Source organism: Urocitellus parryii, chromosome 2, assembly GCF_045843805.1.
Source record: "Urocitellus parryii isolate mUroPar1 chromosome 2, mUroPar1.hap1, whole genome shotgun sequence".
NCBI classification, from domain to species: Eukaryota; Metazoa; Chordata; class Mammalia; order Rodentia; family Sciuridae; genus Urocitellus; species Urocitellus parryii.
The window spans coordinates 80,318,593-80,346,024 of record NC_135532.1 but is presented as its reverse complement, the minus strand read 5'-3'; the positions used below and the strand labels follow the sequence as shown (position 1 = coordinate 80,346,024).

Below are 27,432 nucleotides of genomic sequence, written 5' to 3'. Positions count from 1 at the left end.
GAACATGTTCCACCAAGATTTTCTAATAAGAGTTTTATAGTTTTTTTAGCTTTTAGCTTTACTTTTTAGCTTTATTTTTAGGTCTTTAGTCCATTTAAAAAATATTTATTTATGTATGTATTTTTAGTTTTAGGTGGATACATTAGTTTGTTTTTTTATATGGTGCTGAGGATAGAACAAAGTGCCTTATGCATGCTAGGCGAGCACTCTACCACTGAGCCACCACCCCAGCCCTGTCTTTAGTCTATTTTGAGTTAATTTTTGTATATGGTATAAAGAATGGGTCCAATTTCATTCCTTTTGTTGTTGTTGTTTTTTGTTTTGATACCAAGGATTGAATCCAGGGGTGCTCAACTACTGAACCACATACCCAGTCCTTCTTATTTTTTTATTTTGAGACAGGGTCTCACTAAGTTATTTAAAGCCTAGATAAATTGCTAGAGCTGGCTCTGAACTTGTGATCCTCCTGCCTCAGCCTCCCAAGTTGCTGGGATTAAAGACATGTGCCACCGCACCCAGCCCCAATTTCATTCTTTTGCAGATGAATATCTGGTTTCCAAGCACTTTCTTGAAAGACTGTCCTTTCTTCATTGAATGCTTTTAACACTTTGGTTGAAATGCAATTTACCATATATGAAGGTTATTTCTGGGCTTTAGATTCTGTTCTGGTGGTCTATATATCTATCCTTTTGCCAGTACTACAATGTTTTGATTCCAATAGAATGGAGGAAAATTTGGAATCAGAAACTATGAGTCCTCCAACATTGTTTCTTTTTAAACTATTTTATCTATTTAGAATACCCTGTGATTCCATATGATTATCTGCATGAATTTTCTATTTCTGCAAAATAACAACAACAACAAAATAAAAAACAACATTGGTATTTTGATACAGATTGTATTGAATCTAAGATTGCTTAGAGTAGTATTGTCATCTTAATTATATTAACTCTTCCAATACATGCACACAAGTGTCTTTCCATTTATTCATGTCTTTAATTTTTCTCAAGAATGTTCTATAGATTTCATTGTCTCTCAATCTTCATGGTTAAATTAATTATTTTTATTTTATTCTTTTTTTTGAGGTGGGGAATTGGAGTGGTAACCAGGGATTGAACTCAGGGGCACTCAACCACTGAACCACATCCCCAGCTCTATTTTGTATTTTATTTAGAGACAGGGTCTCACAGATTTGCTTAGTGCTTCACTCAATTGCTGAGGCTGGCTTTGAACTTGAAATCCTTCTGCCTCAGCCTCCTGAGCTGCTGGGATTATAGGCTTGCGCCCTGGCCTTATTTTATTCTTTTTGATGTTATTTTAAATGGAATTGATTTCTCAGTTTTCCTTTCTGGATTGTCTATTGCAAGGATACAGAAATACAATGGAATTTTGTGTGATTTTACATCCTTCAATTTTGGTGAATTCATTGATTAGATATATTTTTTTGTGGATTCCTTTGCAATTTCTACATACAAGATCACATCTGTAATCAGGGATAATTTTTCTTCATCCTTATCAATTTGGATGCCTTTTATTATTTTTTTCAACTTATGAGATTATATTTAGAGTTTGTTTAACTGGAAAAGTCATAATTTATCCTTCATTCTTGGAGAATAGTTTTGATGGAAACTTGATTGACAGTTTACTTGTTTTCTTCTTATTATTTTTTTTAAATTTCAGGACTTTATATCATCCCATTGTCTTCTGGCTTGCAAGGTTCTGCTGAGAGTCTGCTAATAATCTTACAAGGATTCCTTATATGTGATGAGTTAGTTTTCTTTTGCTGCTTTCAAGATTCTCTTTCAATGGTTTGATTATAATGTATCAGTGGGGTTTTTCTACTTAGGAGTTCACTGAGCTGCTTAGACCTGAAGATCCATGTTCTCCTTCAAATTTGGGATGTGTTGGCTATTATTTCTTTAAATAGTCTCTCTGCTCCTCTCTTTCTCTCTTCCTCTTGTGCAGCTCCCAGATACACTGCATATATTAGTCTGCCTGATAGTATTTTATGATAATAATCATAATAAATATTAAAGAACATTCTCTAATTCTGTGCAATAGGATTACATTAAATGGACCAATTAGGCCTAGGATTTCTTTAAGTTTTATGACATAATTTACAGAAATAAAGAAAATACAATAGTATAGGCTTAAACTAATTATAAAAAATACCATATTACCAAGAAATACAAAAATATAAAAGATACAATAAAGTGAGAAGTTACTTCAGTAAAACAAACACAAACATAATAGGAAATTCAATTTAATTCAACTATATACCAAGTATTTTATAAACTACAAAGAACTATGTGATATAAAAACATTCCCTGCTAGGCACATTGGTGCATGCCTGTAATCCCAGTGGCTCGGCTTGGAAGGAGTTCAAAGCCAGCCTCAGTAATTTAGTGAAGCCATAAGTGACTCAGTGAGACCCTGTCTCAAAATACAAAATAAAAAAGGCTGGGGATTGGATCAGTGGTTAAATGCCCCTGGGTTCAATCCCTGGTACAAAAAACAAAACATTCCCACCCCAAAAGAGCTTACATGACAAATAAAGATATCATATATAAATACAATTACTATGTGTCAATTAAAAACAAAAATATATTTTAAAAAGAATTTAGCATGTAAAAATAAAAAAAATTAAGATATCTGGTACAGAAAACAAATGCTCAGAAAGAGGAGAGGTAATGTGATTTATATTGAACATCATCAAGGAACAAGAGTAAAATTATAGAAAAGTAGGAAGAGGAAAATGTTAGGGGAGTGTCTAGAAAGGACACCTATTTTCAGTGAAATTGAAGTATTAAAAAAAGGAGAGGAACTAAAGACATCTGAGAAAAAAACAGGAGAAGGAGAAACACTGAGCAGTACTGGTTTCAATTCAAATCTTAGGCAATATCAATCCTAGGACTAAGATAGTGATTTTATCATTTATAAATAAATAATATTTGTTCACAGATATATGAATAAAAAACACATAAAGGTTAAGTACCTTATAGAAGATATTTTTAAAATCCTATGCAAAGGGAAATATATTTGTCACAATAAAAACCAAATAAAATACAAAGGCTGGGGTTGTGGCTCAGTGGTACAGTGCTTGCCTAGCAAGTGTGAGGCAGTGAGTTTGATTCTCAGCACCATGTATAAACAAATAAAATAAAGGTCCATCAACAACCAAACAATATTTAAAAAAAAAATACCAGAAAATGAAAATAATTCATGAATGTTTATTAATAACTTTTCTTGAATTTGTTAAGTCTATGAGATATCAATTTTCTAGGGCTAAAAAAATTTTAACACAAAGATAGTAACTAAACATAAAGTTTTAATAAAGTTACTTACTGTATAAGAGAAGCTCTTTCAAAGTATTGAATGGCTTTTTCACAAAACTGAGTATCAATGTAGTAGGCCCCAAGCCACTCAATGACTTCAATATTAGAAGGGAAACACCTATATGACTGAAAAAAGACATGAAGTGTGAAAATATTTTCAGTAGCAACACAACATACTTCTTGAATACTTTATCTATTGAATGGATTTATTTATCCACAATGTAGTTTCTTAAACAAAAAGTATGAGCTGTCATAAGTACTTCTCAAGTTTTGAAGCTATACAAGATTTAGAAAACTTCAGCTTTGATACATTTTCAATTATCTATAAATATCTTTTAGATATACTGATATATGATCTGAGTCAGATTAAATATTTAAAGGAATAAAAAGGGTTACAAACATGTTTTAACTTAAAAATGAATTTGTACCTTCTCATTTTCTAGTTATAATTAAAAATATTTACCATTTGACTCAGTCATCCCACTCCTCAGCATATATCCAAAGGATCTAAAATCAGCATACCACAGTGACACAGCCACATCAATGTTTATAAGCACAATTCACAATTTACACTAAGCTATGGAACCAACCTAAGGTGCCCTTTAACAGATGAATGGATAAAGAAAATGTGGTGTATATACACAATGGAATATTATTCAGCCATAAAAAGGAATGACTTTATGACATTTGCCAGTAAATGGATGGATCTGGAGACGATCATGCTTAGTGAAAAAACCAAAGGTTGAATGTTTCACTGTTATGTGGAAACTAAACCACAACGGGAGAGAAGTTCAGTAGATTAGACAATCAAGAATGCTTTATTTTATTTTAAATAAATCATTATTCATTTAAAAACAAATAAGCTTTTCTAAACTTTTAAAGGCTTACAGCCTTTAAAATTCATAAAGTACTAAAAAGAACAGAAGAAAAGTAAGAAAATACACATACCTCATAGTAATATTGGAATGCTTGCGACTTATCTCCTTCACTATCATATAGTTCTCCTAGTTTAGACAAAGCTTTAGAATCAGTGGGAACAACACTGATCAGTTGCATTAGCCATTCAATAGCTTGATTGGGATCTTCCATCAATTCATATCTTAGGCAATATCAGTTAAGGGCAATATAATTTTTCTAAATTCATTAATCAACAAGTAAAACTGAAAACAATATCATAATACAAACATTTCTTAGCCTACATTAATGTGTTATTTTATATTGATTACTCTAGATTTTTTCAAGAATGGAGATGGAAAATGGAGCAGTTCTGTACATAACACTCTTGCTTTGTCTATATATCTTTTCTTTTTACTTCATTATGCTCCCCTGAGAGTAACTCCCAAATTTCTAGCAGAAATATTCAAAGCATTATGCAAACTGTGTCCTTAAAAAAAGTCTGAATGTTCAATTATTCTATTCCTCACAATGAGGGAATCACCTTTATGTGTTTTTCCTGGGAGTTTTGCTTAACTATAAACTCAAAGATAGGAAATTCTTTCTTAATAGCATCCTTTAATACCTAGTAAATCTTCTGCATATATGCATATAATCTGCTCATACCAATAATACTTACTTATTACTTATTTTTATGTTTGATGTCTTAAAGAAATGAAAATATTTCAGTCCAAAGTTTAATTTAAAAAGAAGAGTCATTTGTGTGTGTGTGCACATGCATGCATGTGTGGTTTGTTTTTGAGATTAGATCTAAAATTTTTTACTAAAACTTAAAAATCTATGCTATCAAAAATATGGCAGATAATACTTAAAATTATTAATGGTATACCTCACAATACACTTTTTTCCTAAACATTTTACATGAAATTTATATCAAGATAATAGTAAAACCTACCTAGATGTTACTCTTCTCAATGGTGTGGTCAAACATTAGTAATATGAGGGATCTTACTATTAAGCTCTAATAAACAAACAAATAAATACATAAACAAATAAAATGAGGAAACTTAAAGTGCTTTTCAAATAGTGTGAAAGGCATTAAAAATGTTAACTAATTTCTGCTTTTCTAAATGTTAGTAGGGGAAAACCACAACTAAAGAAAGCTGAAAGTTGTAAAGAAAATGACATGAAAGCAGCATTTTACAGTTTGACATTCCCCCGAGTTCTAAATATAATACTGGCACACACAATTCATATTCAACAAATGACTACTGAATGAATTGAAATGAGTAAGTTCATACAAAGTATTGCATAATTTTGGAGGACAAAGGTCTTTAGAATTATATATACCATATTTACTTGTTGGCCAAAACAAATACATCATCCAAACTCAATCAATAGTACTAATCAGGAATGAACAATATTTTCCTTTTACTAGTAAGTTACTGCTTCAATGATACCCTACAAAACTAAGTATGAATATAATGTTCTAAAGTATCTACTTTACTTTTAATGAATAGCTTACGTCTACTCAAAATACTATATTTCTAAATATTAACAAATGATAACAGTTTTAATTTCTAATTCTGCTTAGAGTATAAATGATTTTTTAAAGATTACTCATAATGTTTTCATAAACGTTAATATTTTTGTTGCTAGTTAGATTATGATCATCATTCACTTAAAATATTATCCTCATCAATTACCTCAATGGTTAAACTCATTCACCATTGATAATCACCAATTGAGTGAATTAATAACTGTCCTTAGGTTTCACAAATTAAGATACACATTTGCTATCTGATAAAGAACTTGGGCACTGTTTCGTAGAATTGCATGAAGCTTCAGGAAACAATCCAAAGCCTCATCCAGTCGATTTAGCTTCTTATAAGTAAGGCCTTAAAAAAAAGAAAGGAAAATCTATAACCATTATTATTAGCATAAATTCACTCAAAGTACAGATTGAATTTTTAAATGTATGTAAATAGTCATTCAGGAGAGAAAATGAAGATGAACTGAGAATTTTTAAAAAGAACAATAGTAGGTGGGAATCTCCACAGAGATACCAAACATGTTACAAAGCTTCAGTAATTTTTAAAAGTGTGACGGGTGGGAGTGGGGGGAAAGCATCAGATAAACTGATCAAAAGAATATATAGTTCAGAAATTTACTCAGCTATAGGATTTAGTTAGTGGGCATTTAAAAATCAGTGGGGAGGGCTGGGGATATAGCTTGGTTGATAAGAGTGCTTGTCTTGCATGCATAAGGCACTGGGTTCAACCCCCAGCACCACAAAGGAAAAAAAAAATAGGTGGAACGGAAGGAAAAAGTAATAAGTGACACCAGAACCACTGATTATATATGAAGGAAAAAAAATACATAGATTCTCATTTCATTAAAAAAATTCAAAATTTATTTTGAAACTACACAGAAAAAGCAAAGTTGTAAGAATATAAAAAGAAAATATAGATTGAGCATCCCTTATTTGAAAACCTAATATCCAAGATGCTCCAAAATCTGAATGCTCCAAATCTTTTGAGCTTCAACATATCACAAGTGGAAAATTCTACACTTGACCTCATGTGACAGGACATAATAAAAACACAGGAACATTTAAAATATCATATAAAATTCATTCAGGTTGGGGCTAGGGTTGTGGCTCAGAGGTAGAGCACTCACCTACCATGTGTGAGACACTAGATTCGATCCTCAGCACCACATAAAATTAAAAAAAAAATAAAGATATTGTGTCTACCTATAACTAAAAAATAAATATTAAAAAATTCCTTTAGGTTATGTGAATAAGGTGGATATAAAATGAAAATGAATTTCATGTACAGACTTGGTCCCATCCCCCAAAATCTCTCATTATGTATATGCAAGTATTAAAAAAAAAATTCCCAAACACCTCTGGTCCTAAGCATTTGGAATAAGGGATGCTCAACCTGTATAGGAAAATGATTTTATAATCTTAGGGAAAGCAAGGGCTTCAAAAAACAATGAAAAAAAACATTCATTTTTAAAAAAATATTTATTTTTTAGTTGTAGTTGGACACAATACCTTTATTTCACTTATTTATTTTTATGTGATGCTGAGAATCAAAAACCAGGGTCCCGCATGTGAGCACTCTACCTCTGAGTCACAACCCCAGCCCCCAAAACATTCATTTTTAAGAAGTGAAAATTGATTATATTAATAAGAGAAAATTTCTGTTTTACAAAAGAAATTATAAACAAAGTCAAAGTAGAAAAGTGAGGGCTGAGGCTATGGATTAGTAGCAGAGTGCTTGCATAGCATATGCCAGGCCTTGAATATGATCCCCAGCATTTGAAAAAGACAATAATGAGTAGAGAAAACAGTAAAAATTTATTAAGTGAATAAATAAGCATCTATCTAGTCAAGCAAGCTCTTGCATGAAGGCCTTTGCTCTTTTCTTCCCTGTGTCACAAATGATCTTTCCAGATACCAAATGCCACACCCTCTGTCCCTTCCAAAATGATGTGTTACTTCTCAGTGAGGCTTTCTCTTCTGACTCCATCTAAAATTGCTACTATTCCAAGGCTGGCTACAGGTCTTTCTTTCTCCTTTTAGGCAGGAGACTGAAGAGTTTCCTATGGGAAAAAAGATCCAAATGACTAAAGGACATATTCCCAACTAAAAGACCAGACAGCCTGCACTGAGTGCCAGTCCATCAGCCTCTCTCACGAACTCAGACTCCATCCACTCAGCTTTTAGCTGCAAACTGCTAAATACCAATAGACAGCCCAAGAGTATTAGATATCTAAAGAGAAGTCACAACATGGAAAAAGATAATAAAAGAAAAAAAACTCAAAAAAAGCAAAAAATAGGTATGCAAGCAGAAGTAAACTTTAAAAGAAACTTCAACAAGACCCAGTATTATGTAAACATGTTAGTTTGCAACATTGCAAACTGCAAACTCGCCCAGGGATCAATGATGCCCATTTCAAGTAACCTCTGAAAGCAGGGAAGGGAATGAGATGGCGGGGAGCCTTAATGTCTTGCAATATTTTGTTTCTTAAAAACAAAATCTAAAGTAAATATAGCAAAATGTTAAAATGTGTTAAACTAGGGTGAAAGGTACTATGAGTATTTATGTTTACTGTGTGCCTTTTTTTGTATATTTGAAACTTCTTTTTTTAAAAAAATTTAATTGTAGATGGACACAGTACCTTTATTTATTTATTTTTATGTGGTGCTGAGGATCAAACCCAGTGCCTCACATGTGCTAGGCAAGTGCTCTACCATTGAGCTACAACTCCAGCCCTGAAAATGAGATTCTTACTTGTTTGGAAAAGGTTAAAAAGAATTATATTATTCAATATCAATAAGAATTTGTGAAATTAGTCTTACATGCTGTGGTAGAACAGAAATTGAAAAAGTTTCTTTGGCAATGTAATAGCATCAACCCAAATTTTATATATGCACAGCTTTGGAATCATTAATTTCATATTCAGAATAATCTGTAATCTCAGAGGCAAGGTCTTTTCAGTTTTTTTGTTGGAAGGAAGTCAACTTCTCCTCCTAATGAGTTAGCAAAAAAAAAACAAAAAAAAAAAAACTAAAAATATAATACAAAAATCAACTTCAGCCTTGTTTCTTGTTTCACTTACCAATATTATAAAGGGCTTCAGTACAAGAAGAATCATTTCTTAGAGCCTCTTTATAGAATTCAGCTGCCTTCTCATAATCACCATTTGCAAAAACTGTATTCCCTTTATTAGTAAGAGCTGATGGGTTATATCTATCAGAGTTCACAGCTAAATCTGCATAGCTGCTGGCTTGTGCAAAATCATTTTCCTAAATAAAGTATAAAAGATATACAAATTGAGTTTCATCAAATAGCTTTTCATATTGTTCTGAGATTACACATATCATAAACAGTTTTTCAAATTGTAGATAACAATGAACAGAAACAAGTATTTTAAATATCTTGGTTTTGATAGGCTATTTCTACAAAAGATTTTTATTTGTCAAGCTCAACCACCCAAGTGTCTTATGACTGACTTCTCCAGCCTCATGGTTTGAATAACACTATTTATATGTAGGTGGTACCATGTTCAACGTCCAAATTCCATGTCCTCATTTATTGCAGTGCTCCCCTTCCTACCTGAAGCACTGAAATAGATAGAAAGACATCCCTGTCCTCCCTGCCCCTGCACACTGGCTGCATCACCCAAAGGCCTCTGTACTTCTAGCAATCTCTTATTTCTCTCCCTCTTCACTGCCAAATGCTTAATCATGACCTTGCCATCACTCACATGAGCCATAAGAATCTCTCTCTTTATCTCTTTTTGCAGTTCCAGGGATCAAACCCAGGAGTGTTCTTTTTTTTTTTTCTTTAAATATTGTTTAGCTGTAGATGGACACCACACCTTTATTTTATTTATTTTTATGTGGCACTGAGATCAAACCCAGTGCCTCACACCTGCTAGGTAAGCGCTCCACGACTGAGCTATAACCTCAGCCTGAGTGTTCTACCTTTGAGTTACATCTCCAGTCCTTTTTTAAATTTTATTTTGAGACAGAGTCTCATTAAATCACCTAGACTACCCTCAGATTCTTGATTCTTCTGCCTTAGCCTCCTGAGTAGATGGGATTATAGGCATGCACTGGGCCTGGCAGAATCTGTTTTTAAGTAGTGTGGTAGCCTGTGCCAGGTCAGGCTCTTCTTTGTCTGCCTCTTGCCTAGATATGGCTATAAAAGGAACTTGTATGGCATCTGGAATACAGAACTAATACAGCTAGTGGCCTTCACACTCTGTTTTCTCGTCACTAGACGCAGGACCAATGCCCATGTGTGCCAGCCTATCCTCGCCAACCTCCACTCCATATCAAACTCTTCTTTCCAGGTGTGTTCTCCCTGCTATGTGGCAGGGCTTCACTGCAGACCCGTAGGAGGCGGCTGTGCAGAAGCCACAGCTTCCAACAGATATTCCCCATGATGGTCCCCACGTCCTGCTGTGGCAGCTGGGTGTCATTGCTACTTACCAATTGATGGTGACTCCTCCTCAGATCCCAGCCCTCCTCTGTACCTCACCATCAAGGCTCCTGAACAACTATGGAAGATCTAGTGTCCACACCTCTTTTCTCATAACAACTACAATGACTGTTGCTCATTAAACTTTTTAAAAACTGAGATAGAACTTATATATCATGAAATTAACCACATCATTAAAATGTCCAAGTAAGTGGCATTTAGTACATTCACAAAGTTGTGCTGCTATCACTAGTGTCTACTTACAGAATATTTGATTACCCTCCAAAGGAACCTTATACCCATCAGTAGTCTCTCTCCATTTTTTCCTACCTCCGTAACTCTTAGTAACCATTAATTCGTTTTCTATCTTTGTGCCTATTCTGGACATTCGATATAAATGGAATCGTGTGACATGTGACCTTTTGTGTCTAGCTTATTTCACTCAGCCTATTTTTAAAGTTTTTATAGTACATATCAGTAGTCTGTTTTTTTTTTTTTAACATTTGACTAACATTTCATCATGTGGATATACCATTTTGTTTATCCCTTCGCTGCTGATAGATACTTGGGTTGCTTCTACCTACCTTTTGTTTATTATGTATAATGCTGTTGTGAACATTCATGTACAAGATTTTGGGTGGACTTTGACTCATTTAAACTGTTTCCTCAAGTAGGTGCTGCTGTCATAAAAACTAAAACACACAAACAACACTGTCTTTTGTACTAGGCAGCAGGAAGAATTTAGAAAAGATGTGAAGGGCTGCTGTTGGGGACTGGAAAGATAAGTGAACTGGGACTGGAACCTGGAAAGTCAGGAAGAAACTGTTATCAGAGGCTGTGTAAAGGGCAAGTCATGTTGGTAGTTGTGAAACAACTGACAAAACTGATACTTATAGGAGATTTCTAGCAGGATATTGAAATTGCCAATGAACTTATTTTTAACTGGGGGTGACAAGGCAGAGGAAGAAAGAGAAAAGCTAAAGACAGAATCATTCAGTTTGCAGACAGAACTTAGAGGAAGTACAAAAGAAGCAAGATTTTCTGAGTTGGAAAATAAAATTATTTCATGTCTATCTTGGTGGCAAAAAATTCTCAAAATAGGAAATGGATGCAGGGTACAATCAACTCAAGGGCATGGTTGTAACACTTTCTGTAAACATCTCAGAAAGATTTAAAGTAACTGTTTTGCTTACTTTCTCAGGTAGAAAAAAAGGCTTCTATGACCTCAGGGCTCTATTCGACAGCTTGTACACCTAAGCAAAAAGGGTTTTGTCTTGAAAGGAATTATGAATGTGGCTTTTAGGTCATGAAATTAACTTCAATAAGACTTACAGAAAATCCTCCACGTTTTTAAGGGAGTCAGACTGACAAAAGAGTTACTAACTTGAAGTAAAGGAACAGATCCAGTACAAAATAAAAGTAGGCCCATGGGCCACAAATTTCTCTGGGTAGAAAGCAAGATTGAGATTATGTTAAATATAAAGGGGAAAACAATGGGTCTTCATCCACAGATCTTTGGCTCAAGATCTTTCACAGGGAAGAGGAACTGTGCCTGAGAAAGCCCCATCTACCCAGACCTGCCACAGATCCTTGCCTTTGAGCCTGATATGGTGAAATAGATGAAACTCTGATGTGTCTTGAAAGGAGGAAGTACATGAGGCATATGAAAAGACAAGTGCAGGTAGTGGCAGAGTGTTACAATAATGGTCTCCAATGGATCACACCTCCCAGTAGTTGTGCTCTAGTAATGGTTCTACCCCCTATTTGATCTGCCCAATAAAACAGTTATAAGCTCTGGGCTGGGGTTGTGGCTCAGAGGTAGAGCGCTTGTCTACCATGCATGAGGGAGGCACTGGGTTCCATCCTCAGTACCACATAAAAATAAAATAGAGATATTATGTCCACCTATAACTAAAAATAAAAATATTTTTAAAAATAGTTATAAGCTCATTGCATGCAAGAGCCTAATATGTACCTGTGCACTGAGATTCACTCTCATGGAACCCTGTGCCACATAAGAAGCTTGGGATTGTCCTGCTGTGATGGCCTCACCAAACAAGTGCTAGATATCTTGAAGAGAGGCATTTGGACATCCAGCTTCAGTGAAATCTTAGATGATGGGAGCTAAAGGAGTAACCCTATGCAAGACCAGCAGAAGAAACACCCAGGTAAAACTAGCTCATGAGGCAGAATGTGAGCAAATACATGGTCATTTTAAGCCATTAAGTTTGGGGGACAGTTCTTTACACAGCAACAGAAAACTGAAATATATGCTGGATAACAACAATATACTTTCAATTATATATCATACACTACTACATAATAGACTCATCAGTTTGTGTCATAACTACTTTTTGTGATGTATGTAGCACTGGGGATTGAACCCAGGGATATTCTACTACTAAGTTACATCCCCAGCCTTCTTAAAAAACTTTTTTATTTTGAGACAGACTTGCTAAGTTGCCTGGTTGGCCTCAAACTTGTGATTCTCCTGCCTCAAAGCCTCCTGAGTAGCTGGGGTCACAGATGTGTGCTACCATGCCTGGCTATGTCATAACATTTTTGGTTATAATCTCTTTCCTCAGAGTCAGGTACAATAATTTACTGATCAGATGCTCAAACAGCTCTGCAAATACAATAGTTCTTTCCCTTCCTTCCTTAAAAGTTGCTGTTAGCTTTCTCCAATACATTTATCAAACTTGGGGAAGATGTGGTTACCAATTCAATAATTTTCACAAAATTCATTCATGACTTTCTAAGCTCAAAATTTAATGGATATACTAGATACTGCACTTTACCTTCTAGCTTTGTCTTTTACAAGTGCTGATAATGCTGCTGTCTACCAGCCTGAGCTTGCAGACCTCTCTGGAAATTACCCTGGGCTGCAGAGAGAGAGAATGAGAGAGAACTATTTTGCTTACTTTTTGTGAATGCCCTCTTCCTGGTGGGGAGGCTATATTCGATGACTGGTTGATGCAGGGGTACAAAGACCCAGTCCTGCACCCCAATGGGCGATATTCTACCTTCAGAGCATCATCCAAGATTGGCAAGGACTTTAGGGATAGCATTATAGCCCAACTTGTCTTTCTGCTCAATTCTGCTTGTTCCCTCCAGATTCGAATTCCCACCCCTAACCCTCTTACTCTACCCCTGAAACTGATGTGAAGAGCTCTGCCAAGAGAAATCTCCATTTTGTATTTTGAATCTGCAATCTAAATAGCATCAGGGCCCTTTTTAAAGTTCCATTCTTTTGAACTGCCCCCTCTGGTGAATCAATGTTGCTTACTTTCTCTTTGTGCCACCTTTTACTTCAAAGACATCATACTATCTTGGTTGTTTTCCTATCTTCTCAGTATGAATCTTACTCTTGGCTCCTCAGTGTTTTTTTTTTTTAATTTTTTTTTAATATTTATTTTTTAGTTTTCGGCGGACACAACATCTTTGTTTGTATGTGGTGCTGAGGATCGAACCCAGGCCGCACGCATGCCAGGCGAGCGCGCTACCGCTTGAGCCACATCCCCAGCCCTCCTCAGTGTTTATATATCCCAAAGTTAGTTCTCAATTTTAAGCTTTCACCTCTACAGAGATGACCACTGAATATTATCTCCAATCCCAATTTCCCTTCTGAGATCAGTTCATATGCCTCCTGGACATTTCTCTCTAGATGTATCACCATTAATATAAAACAAATTTTAAATATATTAAAAAACATACAGCCTCTTTCCCCCCTAATCAGCACCCTCTGGACATGCAACTGGCACTACTCTTCTGCCGGTAGTTTCTATATACTGGATCCCCCCCCTCTTTTTTTTTTTTAAATATACATATTTAGTTGTATATGGACACAATATCTTTATTTATTTATTTTTATGTGGTGCTGAGGATTGAACCAAGGGCTTCACACATGCTATGTGGGCACTCTACCACTGAGCCACAACCCCAGCCCTGCAGTCCTTTTTTAACCAGTAGCTTTCATCTATTTCTTCATCTTAGCACACATAAGGGATAGTACCTTTCCATTAATAACAGCAGGTCAGCACAATAGTGATTCTCAGTGGTGCATAAATCATAAGTTGTAAGAGGACTGGATATAATTTAACAAAACACAATCACTGTTTTGTATACTTCCTTCCCATCACTTTCTTGCTTCTATGTTATATTCAGACCTTGAAGAACCAACTTTTCTATGAAATATTTTCTGAAAATCCTAAACTAAAATGTTATTTGTCTTTTCTGAATGCCTTAGTACTTATTACCAACATTAATTTATTGTTCTCTATTTTGAACCTTCCCTCCTCATCTATTTACCCACCATTCCCAATTTAAAAAATAATCATTACTAATTAAGAAACAATCATTCCCAATGATTTGCAGTCAGTAGGCACTCAATGAATGCTTGCTATAGATGATACTCCATCTAAGCTTTCGCCTCTACAGAGGTACTCCTCTGTAAAATATTTTTCTTCACCACTAATAGGAAGGAGTTGAAAGATATCTCTAGCTCACACCTTAGCTGTAGTTCCATAATTTTATGATGTTCACTACCACAATTTTTCTCCCTCCCATCTCCTTTAGAGATGGTCTTCTCACTCATGTCTGCAAACACCCAAGTCCAGCACCTGCCATGATCAGATCTTCTATACACCTCACATTCCACTTAACATTCTCCACCACTCTTTTATTGGGGGGCCTCTCATTAGGCATGATTCTTAGGTAGATATTCAGCAATATAAAAATAACACATAAACAATTCTTAATTGTTAGAAATAAAACTTACCAGATAATAAAGGAATGAAAGGTTGGTTGCAGCTGCACTTTTCACTCTACTGTCCTTTTTCTCAAACATTTTTAAGGTATCCACTGCCTAGAAATGGAATATCTGAAGTTAATATCATTGTAAATGACAGTACTCAAGCTCAGGGTAGAAAAAAAGATCAATATGGAGGGTTAAGACCACGGAAGAGTACAAAAGGGATAGGTTAATATGCTCAAGAAAACAGATAACAAGATGGAAATTTTATTCAAGACTTAGATTTCATAAAAAATAAAAAAACAGAAATTCTGAAGCTAAAAATATAATAATTGAAATTAAGACTATTAGATGGGTTTAACAGATTAGATATAACTGAAGAGAGGACTGTGATAAAGAAAAGTCAGTAGTGAATACTAAAGTCTTGTGATTCATGTGAAGCAGTTTAGGGTTCTTCCTACCTAATGGGGTGGGAATGATGGCTTGCAAGGTTTTACCTAATAGACATAATATTATTTGCTCTTTACAAAATATTCTAATTTTTTTTTTCTTTTGACTATTACTACCTTAGAAGACCAGTATTCCACAGAGAACAACAAAAACAATTATATAAAATACTAAAAGTAGTTTTTGAAGAGAGAGAGAACCATGGAGTCAACCAGAACTTTAAGGCCAAAATTTTAGAAAATATTCAAATAGATAACTGCATGGCAAAAAAAAAAAAAAAAAAATTCTTAAAAAAGAACATAAAAGAGACATATGAGTACACAGTGAAAAAGTTCCCTTTTTCCAAAAGGGAAAGAAAGATCAATGGCTGAGAATTTTCTAAAACCAGTAACAGAAAATAATTTGGGGGGGGGGGGGCTGGGATTGTGGCTTAATGGTAGAGCGCTTGCCTGGCATGTGTGAGGCACTGGGTTCAATTCTCAGCACCGCATATAAATAAATTAATAAAATAAAGGTTCATTAACATCTAAAAATAATTTTTAAAAAATAATTCTGGGAATATTATAAAAATGATCGGAAGTAGATCCAAATATAATTACATCTTCAAATCAAGAGAAATGAAAGTATATTTTTAATCATCTGGCAAATCTGAGATAATGTTACCCAAATAAGATGTGGAATGGCCAGATACCCTACATGAAAGCTGAATGAGTATTCAACCTGGAAATTACAGCATAATATCAGAAAGAACGAAAGAGGTAGCAAAAGGCAACGAGTTTATCTTTTCTTCCTTCTTTTAAAGAACATTTACCAAATAGAAAACGCTTTTGGTGCCTCCTGTTCCTGGTAAACAGTCATATTCAAGCAAAAATCCTGCTTTAGCTTTTACAGTGGTCATCAGCTTTAGCTACTCCAAGTGTTTGACAAATTCTTCTGTGATAGAAATACCAGCCAGCATGTCAACTAAATTTTTTGAAGGGTAGATAATTTTAAAATACTAGATTGCATATATTCTGGTTACAATATTAGTAAATTGTTATTATTTTAAAGGGTTTTTGATGACTTTAAAGAAAACTGTTAGAAGTTTCTAGGGCAGTTATTTATAATTCCACAAAGCAACACTGGAAAAGAAAAACCCAAACATCACATTCTTACTTTTGGGATTGTGTTCCTCACTTATGTTTTAAGAAGAATTTTATATAACTGCCAAAAAATTTGTAAAACTCACTTCAAAAATTATTGTTGCTACTATTGCTCATCCTATACAAACCATTTCATGGATACTTTACATAACTTCTACAGGTATTAATGTGAAAGCCCTGCTGTTTTGAATCTCTAAGTTATGTAAGCCACATTTCACTTTGAATAAATGTGTTACTTCAAAATATAAGGCACGTAAATAAGTATTATTCATATATTCATTAAGTTCTCTGAGATAAAGTGCACAGGAAAAGAAAGCTGTTCTCTAGAATTTATGACATCCTTAAAATGGAATACAAAAAGGAAACTAACAAATAACAATAGTAATTTTTTAAAAAGGTAGCCATTCATTCTGTAGTCAAGGAAATATGTTAAATTCATTTTTTTAAAGAGAAGAAAGGAGAGAGAGAGAAGGAGAGAGAAGGAGAGAGAGAGAGAGAGAGAATATCTTTTTTTTTTTTTTTGTAGGTGGACACAACACAATGCCTTTTTTTTTTTTTTTAGTTTTATGTGGTGCTAAGAATTGAACCCGGGTCCTGCCCATGCTAGGCATGTGCTCTACCACTGAGCCACAATCCCAGCCCAAAATTCAATTAAAAAAAAATATTTTTTTAGTTGTAGATGGACACAATGCCTTTATTTGATTCATTTATTTTTATGTGGTGCTGAGGATCGAACCCAGTGCCTCACACGTGTTAGGCTAGCACTCTACCACTGAGCTACAACCCCAGCCCCTCAATTTTTTTAATTACTCCTTTGTAGTTCAAAAATAATAATTTAAAGCTACACTTAAAACAAAAACTAGTTTCTCTCAAATGGTTTCTTCCAAAATTGAAGTAACACATAAAAAAGCCATGCAATTCAAAGCTATTTCTTAAGAATTAATGAAAGTATTTAGAACTTAAGTATCTACTTAAAAACATTTGACACAGTAAGAATATATTTCATATTTTAAGTTTTTAAACTATGAAATATTCTAAAAAGGTTATACTATTAACTATTCTAGTAAAAGGAACACTCTCAGGTATTTTTTGGCTCAGTTTCATTTCTGAAATAATCTGTTTTCACAACTGTTCTTTACATATCCATGAATACATTATCTAATATCTGTTTTTAAAAGTAAAATGTCATGAATTATTTATAAATGAAACTGATAAAAGTACACTGAATATCAATATTAAATTTAGTTAAAACTAGTTGTAAATGACAAAACAAAGAAAATAAACATCACTAATTGTATTTTTAATTCCCTCCCCCCCCTAAATTAGGAAATTAGCTCTATGTCCATTTTCATTTTCTTTCCTGGTGATGCCTCTAGCTCCTGGCTTCAGTCTTCTACTGAGTCTGACTCTCTGCTCTTGGTGGCCTCCAGACCAGGTGCATTATTTCATTTACTATTACAAAATTTACTATTTGGGTAGTGTTTTTTTTTTCTCTATTACAAAGTTGGCTACAAATACCATCCCATCTCAAAGGATTACACTCTGATTTCAGCATCTTTTCTTAAAAAAAAATAGGGATAATTTCAGAATTATAGCCTTTTAGAAGGCATAAATTCTTTTCTGTAAACTACATGTAGTACCGACTTAATCCTTTTTAGACTGATAGTGTTCCCTTCAAATTAAGATTATACTATACACACCTCATCATACTTACAATATACAAATAAAAGAAACACAAAGTGAAAGCAGCAATGTTGAAAAGCAAGCAGAAGTGGCATTTTAAAAATATAGGTAAACTAATTGATGTTAAAAACTTGAACATGCAAATGACATAAAACATACTTTAAATGAGAACAGCGATAAAAGCAGACAGTAAGATCTGGATTAAACAAATTTAAATGTGAAAAAATTAAGAGGACATATTCCTTGACAGACACAGTTTTAAAACAAAATATTGTAATGCATTGTTCATCCTTTCTAAAAAGAACATTTTAGAGAAATGTTCAAGAGAAAACTGACAACATTCAAGAGAAAACTGACAACTATGGTTTTCTCCTTTTTATCATCTATAATAGTTCACGTCACATTCATAAAAAATATTTGAAAGTATTTTAATGCTTTATAAATGCTAAACTAATTAAGTATAGTAAATGAATACATGCAATAGAAACACTGCACTCTTTTACTCATATAATTACTACATGAATGTTGGGGTTACTTTATTCTACTCTCATATTTTCTGAATAGATGGTTTTTTTCCCTTTCCCTGGAGAGTGATTAGTCCTTTCTGTTTCTCAGAGATAAGAGGAAGGTCCTTAAATAAGAAGAAAAACTGAAAGTACAGGTTGGAGAGGATGTGGGGAAGATGCTGTGGCTTTCTCTGGCTCTTGCTCTCTTGGTCTAATCTGAAGGAGTTGAGTTCTCTAGCTGCAGGACACTAATCACTGGTTTACAAACTAGGAAATCAAGTTTCATTCCGCCTACTCTCTTTTAGTAGCCCCTCTTTTTCTTAAGGCTAACTAAGCCTTCTGGTTTTATTTCAGTTATGTCCCATTTGAGAGACTATGGAAGGCAAAGCACCCACTCCACTTCTGCCCAAGACAGCAAGGTAGCAATAGCGCCAATGAGACCCATAGGGTTCTAACCCCATGTCTAGTAGTGGGACCTTTTCATTTCCAGTGCAGAGTAAATGAGTAAGTCAAATATTTAAACAGCAGACAAGAATTTCTCTGGAGAGGACAGCAGGATGGAAGTGCATTTGGCTGCTATTTGCATTCTCAGTCTTCCTTCCTCACTGAGCACGATCCCTGATTCTGAAAGTCTTACTGCTTTGGGGAACTCTGAAAACTTCAAGGGAAAATTACTCTCTGGACTAGAATATGGTTTGGTAATTTAGCAACTAGATAAGAAAAATATTTACATTTTAAGATAAAAATTAATGAAAATTTAAAATTATATTATTGGAAATTATAGACATATAAATTTACTAAACTTCAGAATAATCACAAGTAACTTTATTCTAGGAAGGAGTTTCCCTGTTTTCATTGCTTTGACCAATTAGCATAAGAAATTTCACTGAAAATTGTTTTTTAAACTTACTTGGTTAAAGTCTTTCTGTCTCAAGTATGTAATTGCCTTGTTTATTTCCAGATCATTGGCTAGTTCTACATATTGAGAAGCTTTCACTACTTCCACACACCTATAAAAAAGGTAAAACATAAAAAGTTACTTGATTTCATTTTAGTATTTTTTATGCTGTTGGCTTTCCTAAATGTGACTTTTCAAAGCTTTTTTTTGGGCAGTGCTGGTTATGGAAGCCAGGGCCTTCCACATGCCAGGCAAGAACTCTACCACTGATATACACCCAGCCCCAAAGAATGTTTAAAGTAGCCCTACTGCTTTTTAAAGTTAAAGCTGATTTCCTCCAACACAGGCTTTACGTTACTGAATTTTCGGTTCTAAATTAATTTTCTTTTCCAATTTCTCAATAGCCTATTGCCACTCTAATTATTTATGACATTTTAAATAAAAATTGGATTGATGTCTATATTGTATTTTTAAATTAACTACTATATAGCAATTTCAATTTTTAAGAGGTGAAACTGTTTCTGTATTTTTCCCTCTTAGATGTTATCATAATAAAAATTTTGAAGAATTTATAGAATATATTAATTTTTGTGTATTAGCTTGAAGAGACCTATTTGGGGAATAAAACTATTTCCTAAAGTACAGAACATTTATTGTTTATTATATATCAGGCACTGTGCTAATTTCTTTTTTTTTTTTTAAAGAGAGAGTGAGAGAGTAGAGAGAGAGAGAGAGAGAGAGAGAGAGAATTTTAATATTTATATTTTTTTAGTTCTCGGCGGACACAACATCTTTGTTGGTATGTGGTGCTGAGGATCGAACCCGGGCCGCACGCATGCCAGGCGAGCGCACTACCGCTTGAGCCACATCCCCAGCCCTGTGCTAATTTCTTTAGAAGCATTATCACATTTAATCCCACAACTGTGAAAAAAATATCATCATATGTGAAATCACACAGGTCAAAAAGAAGTTGATCCCAATTTTTGTTGATACCAAAACCCAATTCCACAAGGCTGTTTTTCAAACTGAGGTCTTGAAATCAATTTAGAGGATCATGACCTTATTTTTTAAAATTAATTTTTATTTATATGTGACAGCGGGTGCATTACAATTCTTACTACACATATATAGCACAACTTTTCATATCTCTGATTGTATACAAAGTATATTCACACCAATTTGTGTCTTCATACATGTACTTTGGATAATAATATCCATCACATGACCTTATTTACCTTATTTTTAAAACAGAATAACTGAGGTATGGGAGGTATTGAGGAGATGTTGGCCAAAGGACAAAAATTTCAAGTAGAAGGAGAAATATGTCCAAGAGATCTATTGTACATCGTAGTGACTATCATTAATAAAACACATTGAATACTTGAAGACTGCTGAGATTTTAAGTGTTCTTAACACACACAGAAATATATGAGGTCACGCATATATTAAATGACTTGATTTAAACATTCTACAATGTATACATTATCAAAACATCATGTTGGGTTGGGCACGGTGGCACACACATATAATCCCAGCTACTTGGGAGGCTGAGACAAGAGGTTCTTAAGTTCAACGCCAACCTGAACAATGGCAAGGCACTTAGCAACTCAATGAGACTCTATGTCTAAATAATAATTCAAGAATGTAGGGGTGAGATTCTACAACAGCCTGGGGAAAGATATTCCAGAGATACCTGAGCTCAGTTTGAAGGACAAGTATGAAATGATTTAAGGAGAAAAAAAGACATTCTAGGTAGAGGGAATAACATGTCTAAAGATGTGAAGATAAGAAAACTGGAACAATTTAAAGAGTAGATTCAATCACCATACCTGGATTAGACAAGATGCTTATGAAAAAGTGGGAAAAAAAGGTCTGAGAAGTAGGCAGATGCCATATAATACAAAATCTGTATGGTAAACTAAGGAATATGTACCATACTCTGAAAGTCCCAGGGAACCACTAAGGGTTGTAAGCATGTGAGTGATTGTATAAATTCTAGAAAAATCACTTCAATAGGAACCACAGGGAGCAGAGCTAGGAGACAGCCAAAATAGTAGGCCATGACCTATGAAAAAATAATGAAATTTTGAACTAATACAGTATATAGAAATAAAAAGGAGGTCATTTTGAAAGATGTTACAGTGATATAACGAGAAGTAGTTGATGGTCAGATACAGGAAGTGAGACAGAGAACACAGAGGAATCTAAAGTGATGGTCTAGATTTTTTGTGTTATGCAATTGGTTAGCTGGTAACACTATTTATCTCGACAATATATAATGGGATCATGTTTAGGGTATAGGAGAAGATGTGCTTAGGATTGAAAATGATGAATTTACAGTGCATAAAGAACATTAAAGAGGACAGTCCAATTGTCAGATGTGTAAGCCCATAATATAATACAGTCTTCTAAAATAAATGACTGGGATTTGGCAACATAGTAGCGACACAGTCATGGGTGTTAAAATGAAAACTATTTTTCTACTCACAATTCTGATAACAAATGTGTGGAGATTTCCCCTACACCAGTCAATTTTCCAATTCTCTAAAAATATCAACTGTTTTGTAATTTAATCCAATTCTGCCATTAATTTAACCAATTGCATTTAAGGGCTCAGTTACAGAAGACTGGACTTCAATTCATATATCAATCACAAGCAGCTAGTTTCCACACTCTCACCTGGTTATAAACTAGAGGTTCCCATGACCCTTCTTAAGTTCACAGATTTTAATGGTTCATAGAATGTAACTATTACCAGTTGTTTACAAAAAATATAAAAGATTCAGATAAAGAGTGAGATGAAGAGATACATAGGTCAAGGTCTGAAAGTGTTCTTAGCACATAAGCTTCTGTATTTGGAGATATTTGGAGTTTGCCTCCCTTCCAGAATGTAGATATCTTCACTAACCTGGAAGCTCTCTAAACCCTCTCAGTCATAAGTTTTATAGAGATCCCATTACACAGACACAATTTATTAAATCACTGGCCATTAGTGTTTAACTTAATCTCCAACCTTTTTCCTTAGAGATGTGGGAAGGAAAGTTCCAATCCTTAAATCACATGATTCTCTGGCAACTAGCCCTTACCTTAGGCTCTGTGGAGTTTTCAGCCAATCAGTTATCTCATTAACACAAGGAAAACAAAAAAACAAAAATGAATCACATGCTAGTGATTTCAAGGGTTTTAGAAGCTTTTGTGACAGGAAAGTTAACTTTTGTTATCTTATTACAAAAGATTTTACTATCATTCAGGAGTATTGCTCAGGAATTTACAAGAGTTTTAGTGCTCTGAGTCAGGAACTAGAGGAAGATATATATATCACACACTGTGTGTGTGTGTGTGTGTGTATGTATATATACACACACACAGTGACATAATAAATTTCACAGGTATGGACCAGGCCATCTGGGGTAAGTAGAGAGGAGTGAGAAGTGAGAAGGCTGACAGTCAGAGAAACAAAACTTCCGTGTGGCCAGAAGAGGAAGAATGGCTGAAGTAGTCTGATGAAAAATGATCAGAGGCATAACAACCAGATGGGTATAGTATCACAGTAAGAGGAGAAGAGTGGTTCAATAACAAAAGAAATACCAACAAATCAAATGCCTCAAAAGTAAACACATAATGCTATTCTCCCTACTTTCATCAACTGGGGTTCTATAAAGAATTAAGTCCTATGGAAAATTATTTGAATTACTTTTTCTCATTTTTTTTCCTAAGGAGAGTACTTAAATTCTGCTGTTGTTGTGCATAAGGTTCCTCAGAAACTTAGAGCTGAATTATTTTGAGGAACATACATCATCTGGATCTTTATCTTTCCTCTACTTAGAATATCTTCTCTCCCTGCTATTTTTATCTTTACTAATTCTTCAGCTCTCAATCCAAATATCATTTAATCTGGGAAGCCTTCCATAACACTACTCTATACTGGGGACTCCTACTATGTAATCTCACAACAGCCTAAAAAGCACAACTTGTTATGTTAGTATAACATAGCATTTAGATTGCTTTGTTATTGCTAACAAATACAAAAACCAAAAAACAAAAAACTTAACACCAAAAAAACAAATAACCAATCAATAAATGGGCAAAGGAAATGAACACACTTCACAGAAGAAATAAAATCAATCAACAAATATATAAAAAAATGTTCAACATCTCTAGCAATTTAGAGAAATGCAAATCAAACTACTAAGATTTTATCTCACTCCAGTCAGAACAGCAATTATCTAGAATACATACATGTGACAACAAATGTTGGTGGGGATGTGGGGAAAAAGGTACACTCATACCTTGCTGGTGTGACTGCAAATTGGTGCAACCACTATGGAAAATAGTATGGAGATTCTTCAGAAAACAGACCCATACACAGTCATTTGATATATGCCAAAGATGGTATTACAGTATATTGGGAAAAGCATAATCTTTTGATGCTGAGTCAAATGGATAGCCCTAGTAAAAAGAGCAGAGGGAAAAAGAAAGATCTTTCCCTACTTCATGCCATACTAAAAAAAAAAAAAAAAAAAGAAGAAGAAAGAAAAAAAAAGAGAAAAACCCACGTGGATCATCTATCTAAATTTGAAAGGTAAAATTTCTAAAAGAAAACATTGGAAAATATTTTCATAAAGTTGGCGTATGCAAAAGTGTCCTAAAAAGGATACACTAAGCAAACAACAACAAAAACAACAAGGAAACAAAAGGAAAAAAAATGAGGGTGAGTGTTGAATGGAACTTTAGAAAAAATAGGTACTTGTATGATAAATATAATGTGAAATTAATCAATGGTATATAGGAACACAATTGATTTATGGGTGTTAATTTTGTATCCTGTTACTTTGCTGAATTCATTTATGAGTTCTAGAAGTTTTCTGGTGGAGTTTTTTGGATCTTCTAAATATAAGATCATATCATTGGCAAAAAGAGATAGTTTGAGCTCTTCTTTTTCTATTCATCTCTCTTTAATTTCTTTCTTTTGCCTAATTGCTTGGGCTAGAGTTTCAAGGACTATATTGAATAGAAGTGATAAAAAAGAGTATCCCTGTCTTGTTCCTGTTTTAGAGGGAATCCTTCTAGTTTTTCTGTTTAGAATGATATTGACCTTCAGTTTGTCATATATAGCTTTACAACATTGAGGTATGTTCCTATTATACCTAGTTCCTCTAGTGGATGTATGGAGATTGTTCAAAAAACTAGGAATGAAACCACCATTTGACCCATTTATACTACTCCTTGGTATATATTCAAAGGATTTAAAATCAGCATACTACATTGACACAACATATCAATGTTTACAGCATCATAATTCACAACAGCTAAGCTGTGGAAACAATCTAGATGCCCATCAACAGATGAATGGATAAAGAAAATGTGGTTCATATATACAAGAAAGTATTATTCCCCATAAAGAAGAAAACTTTATGACATTTTGCCGGTGAAAGTATGGATCTGGGGACTATCATGCTACGTGAATAAGCCAAACCCCAAAAAACCAAAAGTCAAATGTTCTGATATAAGAATGCTAACCTACAAAAAGATGGGGAGAGGAGGAATAGTTCAGTGGATTAGACGAAGGGGAATAAAGGGAAGAGAGAGAGGATAGAAATAGGAAAGACAGTGGAATAGCTCTGATATGACTTTCCTATGTACATATATGAGAATCTCAACATTGTGTTACATCCACAAGACTGAGATCCTAATTAGAACAAGATATATTCCATTTTTGTATAAATATATTAAAATAGATTCTAATTAAAAGGGACAAATAAAAAAACTTTATAGATAATTGTTATGTCCATTTTATCTATATTATGCTTTAAATGTAGATCAGATTTTTGTTTTTTGTACGAGGGATTGAACTCAGGAGCACTTGACCACTGAGCCATATCCTCAGCCCTATTTTATATTTTATTTAGAGACAGGGTCTCACCAAGTTGCTTAGCGCTTCACTTTTGCTGAGGCTGGTTTTTGAACTTGTGATCTTCCTGTCTCAGCCTCCTGAGCCACTGGGATTACAGGCGTGTGCCAGCATGCCTGGCTGTAGGCCAATTTTTTACAGCTAAAAGATAAATGTGATCATGTATACTATCATGTTTCATATTATCACAATAAATTTGGAATAAAAATCATGGCAAACCTTGGGTACTGGATTATGAGAAAGCAGAGTTGGTAATAAATAACTTATAAAAAGCATGTTTTATAGGTTAAAAGTACAAATTGCCACAATGTCCTATAAAATTAAAATGGATAAACTGCAATATATTAACATCATGAACCATAACACAGCAATGAACAAACCACAGCTACCTGCAAGGATATGTATGTCTTGTAAAGAAGACATATGAAAAAAATATGTACAATAAGATTCATTATATATAATGTTTTTTAAAACTAGCAAAATTAAATGATGGTGTTAAGTATGTCTGTTTAGGAGGTTAAAGTATGAAGAAAAGCAAGGAAGTGATTAACAATGAAGTTCAGACAATGTCACCTTTCAGAGTAGGAAGTGCAGTGACCCAAATCAGGATCTTCTAGGTACTGACAATGTTCTATCTTTAAATTTTATTTATTAAGCTATACAGTGGTCACACAGGTGTTTATTTTGTGATACAACACTAAGCTGATGTTACTGTTTGTGTTTGTCAGCTTTTGGTTGCTGTGACCCAACCAGAACAACTAAAAGGAGGAAAAGTTTATTTTGTTTCACGATTTCAGAGGTTCAGTTCATGGTAGGTCAGTTTGATTGCTCTGGGCTGGAGATAAGGCTGAACTTCATGATAAAGGATGGGTGCTCAGCTCATTACAGCCAAAAAGTAGTGAAAGGGTGAAAAGGGGGCCACAGGGAAGAAGCACCACTCCAGAGCATGCCCCAATTTGCCTATAGGTACCACCCAGTCCATTCAACTAGGATGGACTAATTAGGTTGCTGTTCTCATAATCTAATTTTGTACCTCTGATTATTCCTGCATTAACACAGGGGCTTTTTTAAAATTCTTTTTGGGGGGGGGCAGGGTGATGGTGCTGGGGATTGAACTCAGGGACACTCAACCACTGAGCCACATCCCCAGTCCTATTTTTGTGTTTTATTTAGAGACAGGCTCTTACTGAGTTGCTTAACACCTCACTTTTGCTGAGGCTGCCTCTGAACTTGCGATCCTCCTGCCTCAGCCTTGCAAGCTGCCAGTATTATAGGCATGCACCACCTCGACCAGCTAACACAAGAGGTTTTGGGGATATCTCATTTCTAAACCATATACTATTTTGTATAATTTTTATTTTTTTTAAAGCAGAATCCCACTGTGTTGCCCAGGCTCAAGGGATCCTTTCTCCTAAGCCTGCCGAGTAGTTGGGACTATGAAAATAGCATCCAGCTATGCTATTTTATTTATTTATTTATTTATTTATTTATGTATGTATTTATTTATTTATTTATTTATTTTGTTATATATGACAGCAGTATGCATTACAATTCATATTCACATACAGAGCACAATTTTTCATGTATCTGGTTGTACGTTTGTGTTTTCATAGATGTACTTAGAGGAATGATGGCCCATCCCATTCCACTATCTTTTCTACCCCCATGCCCCCTCCATTCCCCTCCTTCCCCTTTGCCCTATCTATAGTCCATCTAATCCTCCCATGCTCTTTCTCCCAACCACATTATGAACAGCATACTTAAATCAGAGAAAATATTTGGCATTTTGTTTTTAGGGATTGGTTAACTTCACTTAGCATTATATTCTCCAATTCCATCATTTACCTACAAGTGCCATTATTTTATT

At 34.4% G+C, this 27,432-nt stretch overlaps 1 protein-coding gene across 1 annotated transcript in view; it reads right to left on the bottom strand.

Annotated features, from left to right (window-relative positions):
* Ift88 (intraflagellar transport 88) overlaps positions 1 to 27,432 on the bottom strand; it is a 114,050-nt gene that overhangs the window by 42,561 nt on the left and 44,057 nt on the right. The window contains exons 15-20 of the mRNA XM_026394913.2: positions 19,667 to 19,766; positions 15,006 to 15,092; positions 8,862 to 9,048; positions 6,019 to 6,127; positions 4,284 to 4,434; positions 3,346 to 3,461 (exon numbers count right to left, since the gene is read on the bottom strand). Coding sequence (XP_026250698.1) covers positions 3,346 to 3,461; positions 4,284 to 4,434; positions 6,019 to 6,127; positions 8,862 to 9,048; positions 15,006 to 15,092; positions 19,667 to 19,766 — 750 coding nt within the window. The remainder of the gene's footprint in view (positions 1 to 3,345; positions 3,462 to 4,283; positions 4,435 to 6,018; positions 6,128 to 8,861; positions 9,049 to 15,005; positions 15,093 to 19,666; positions 19,767 to 27,432) is intronic.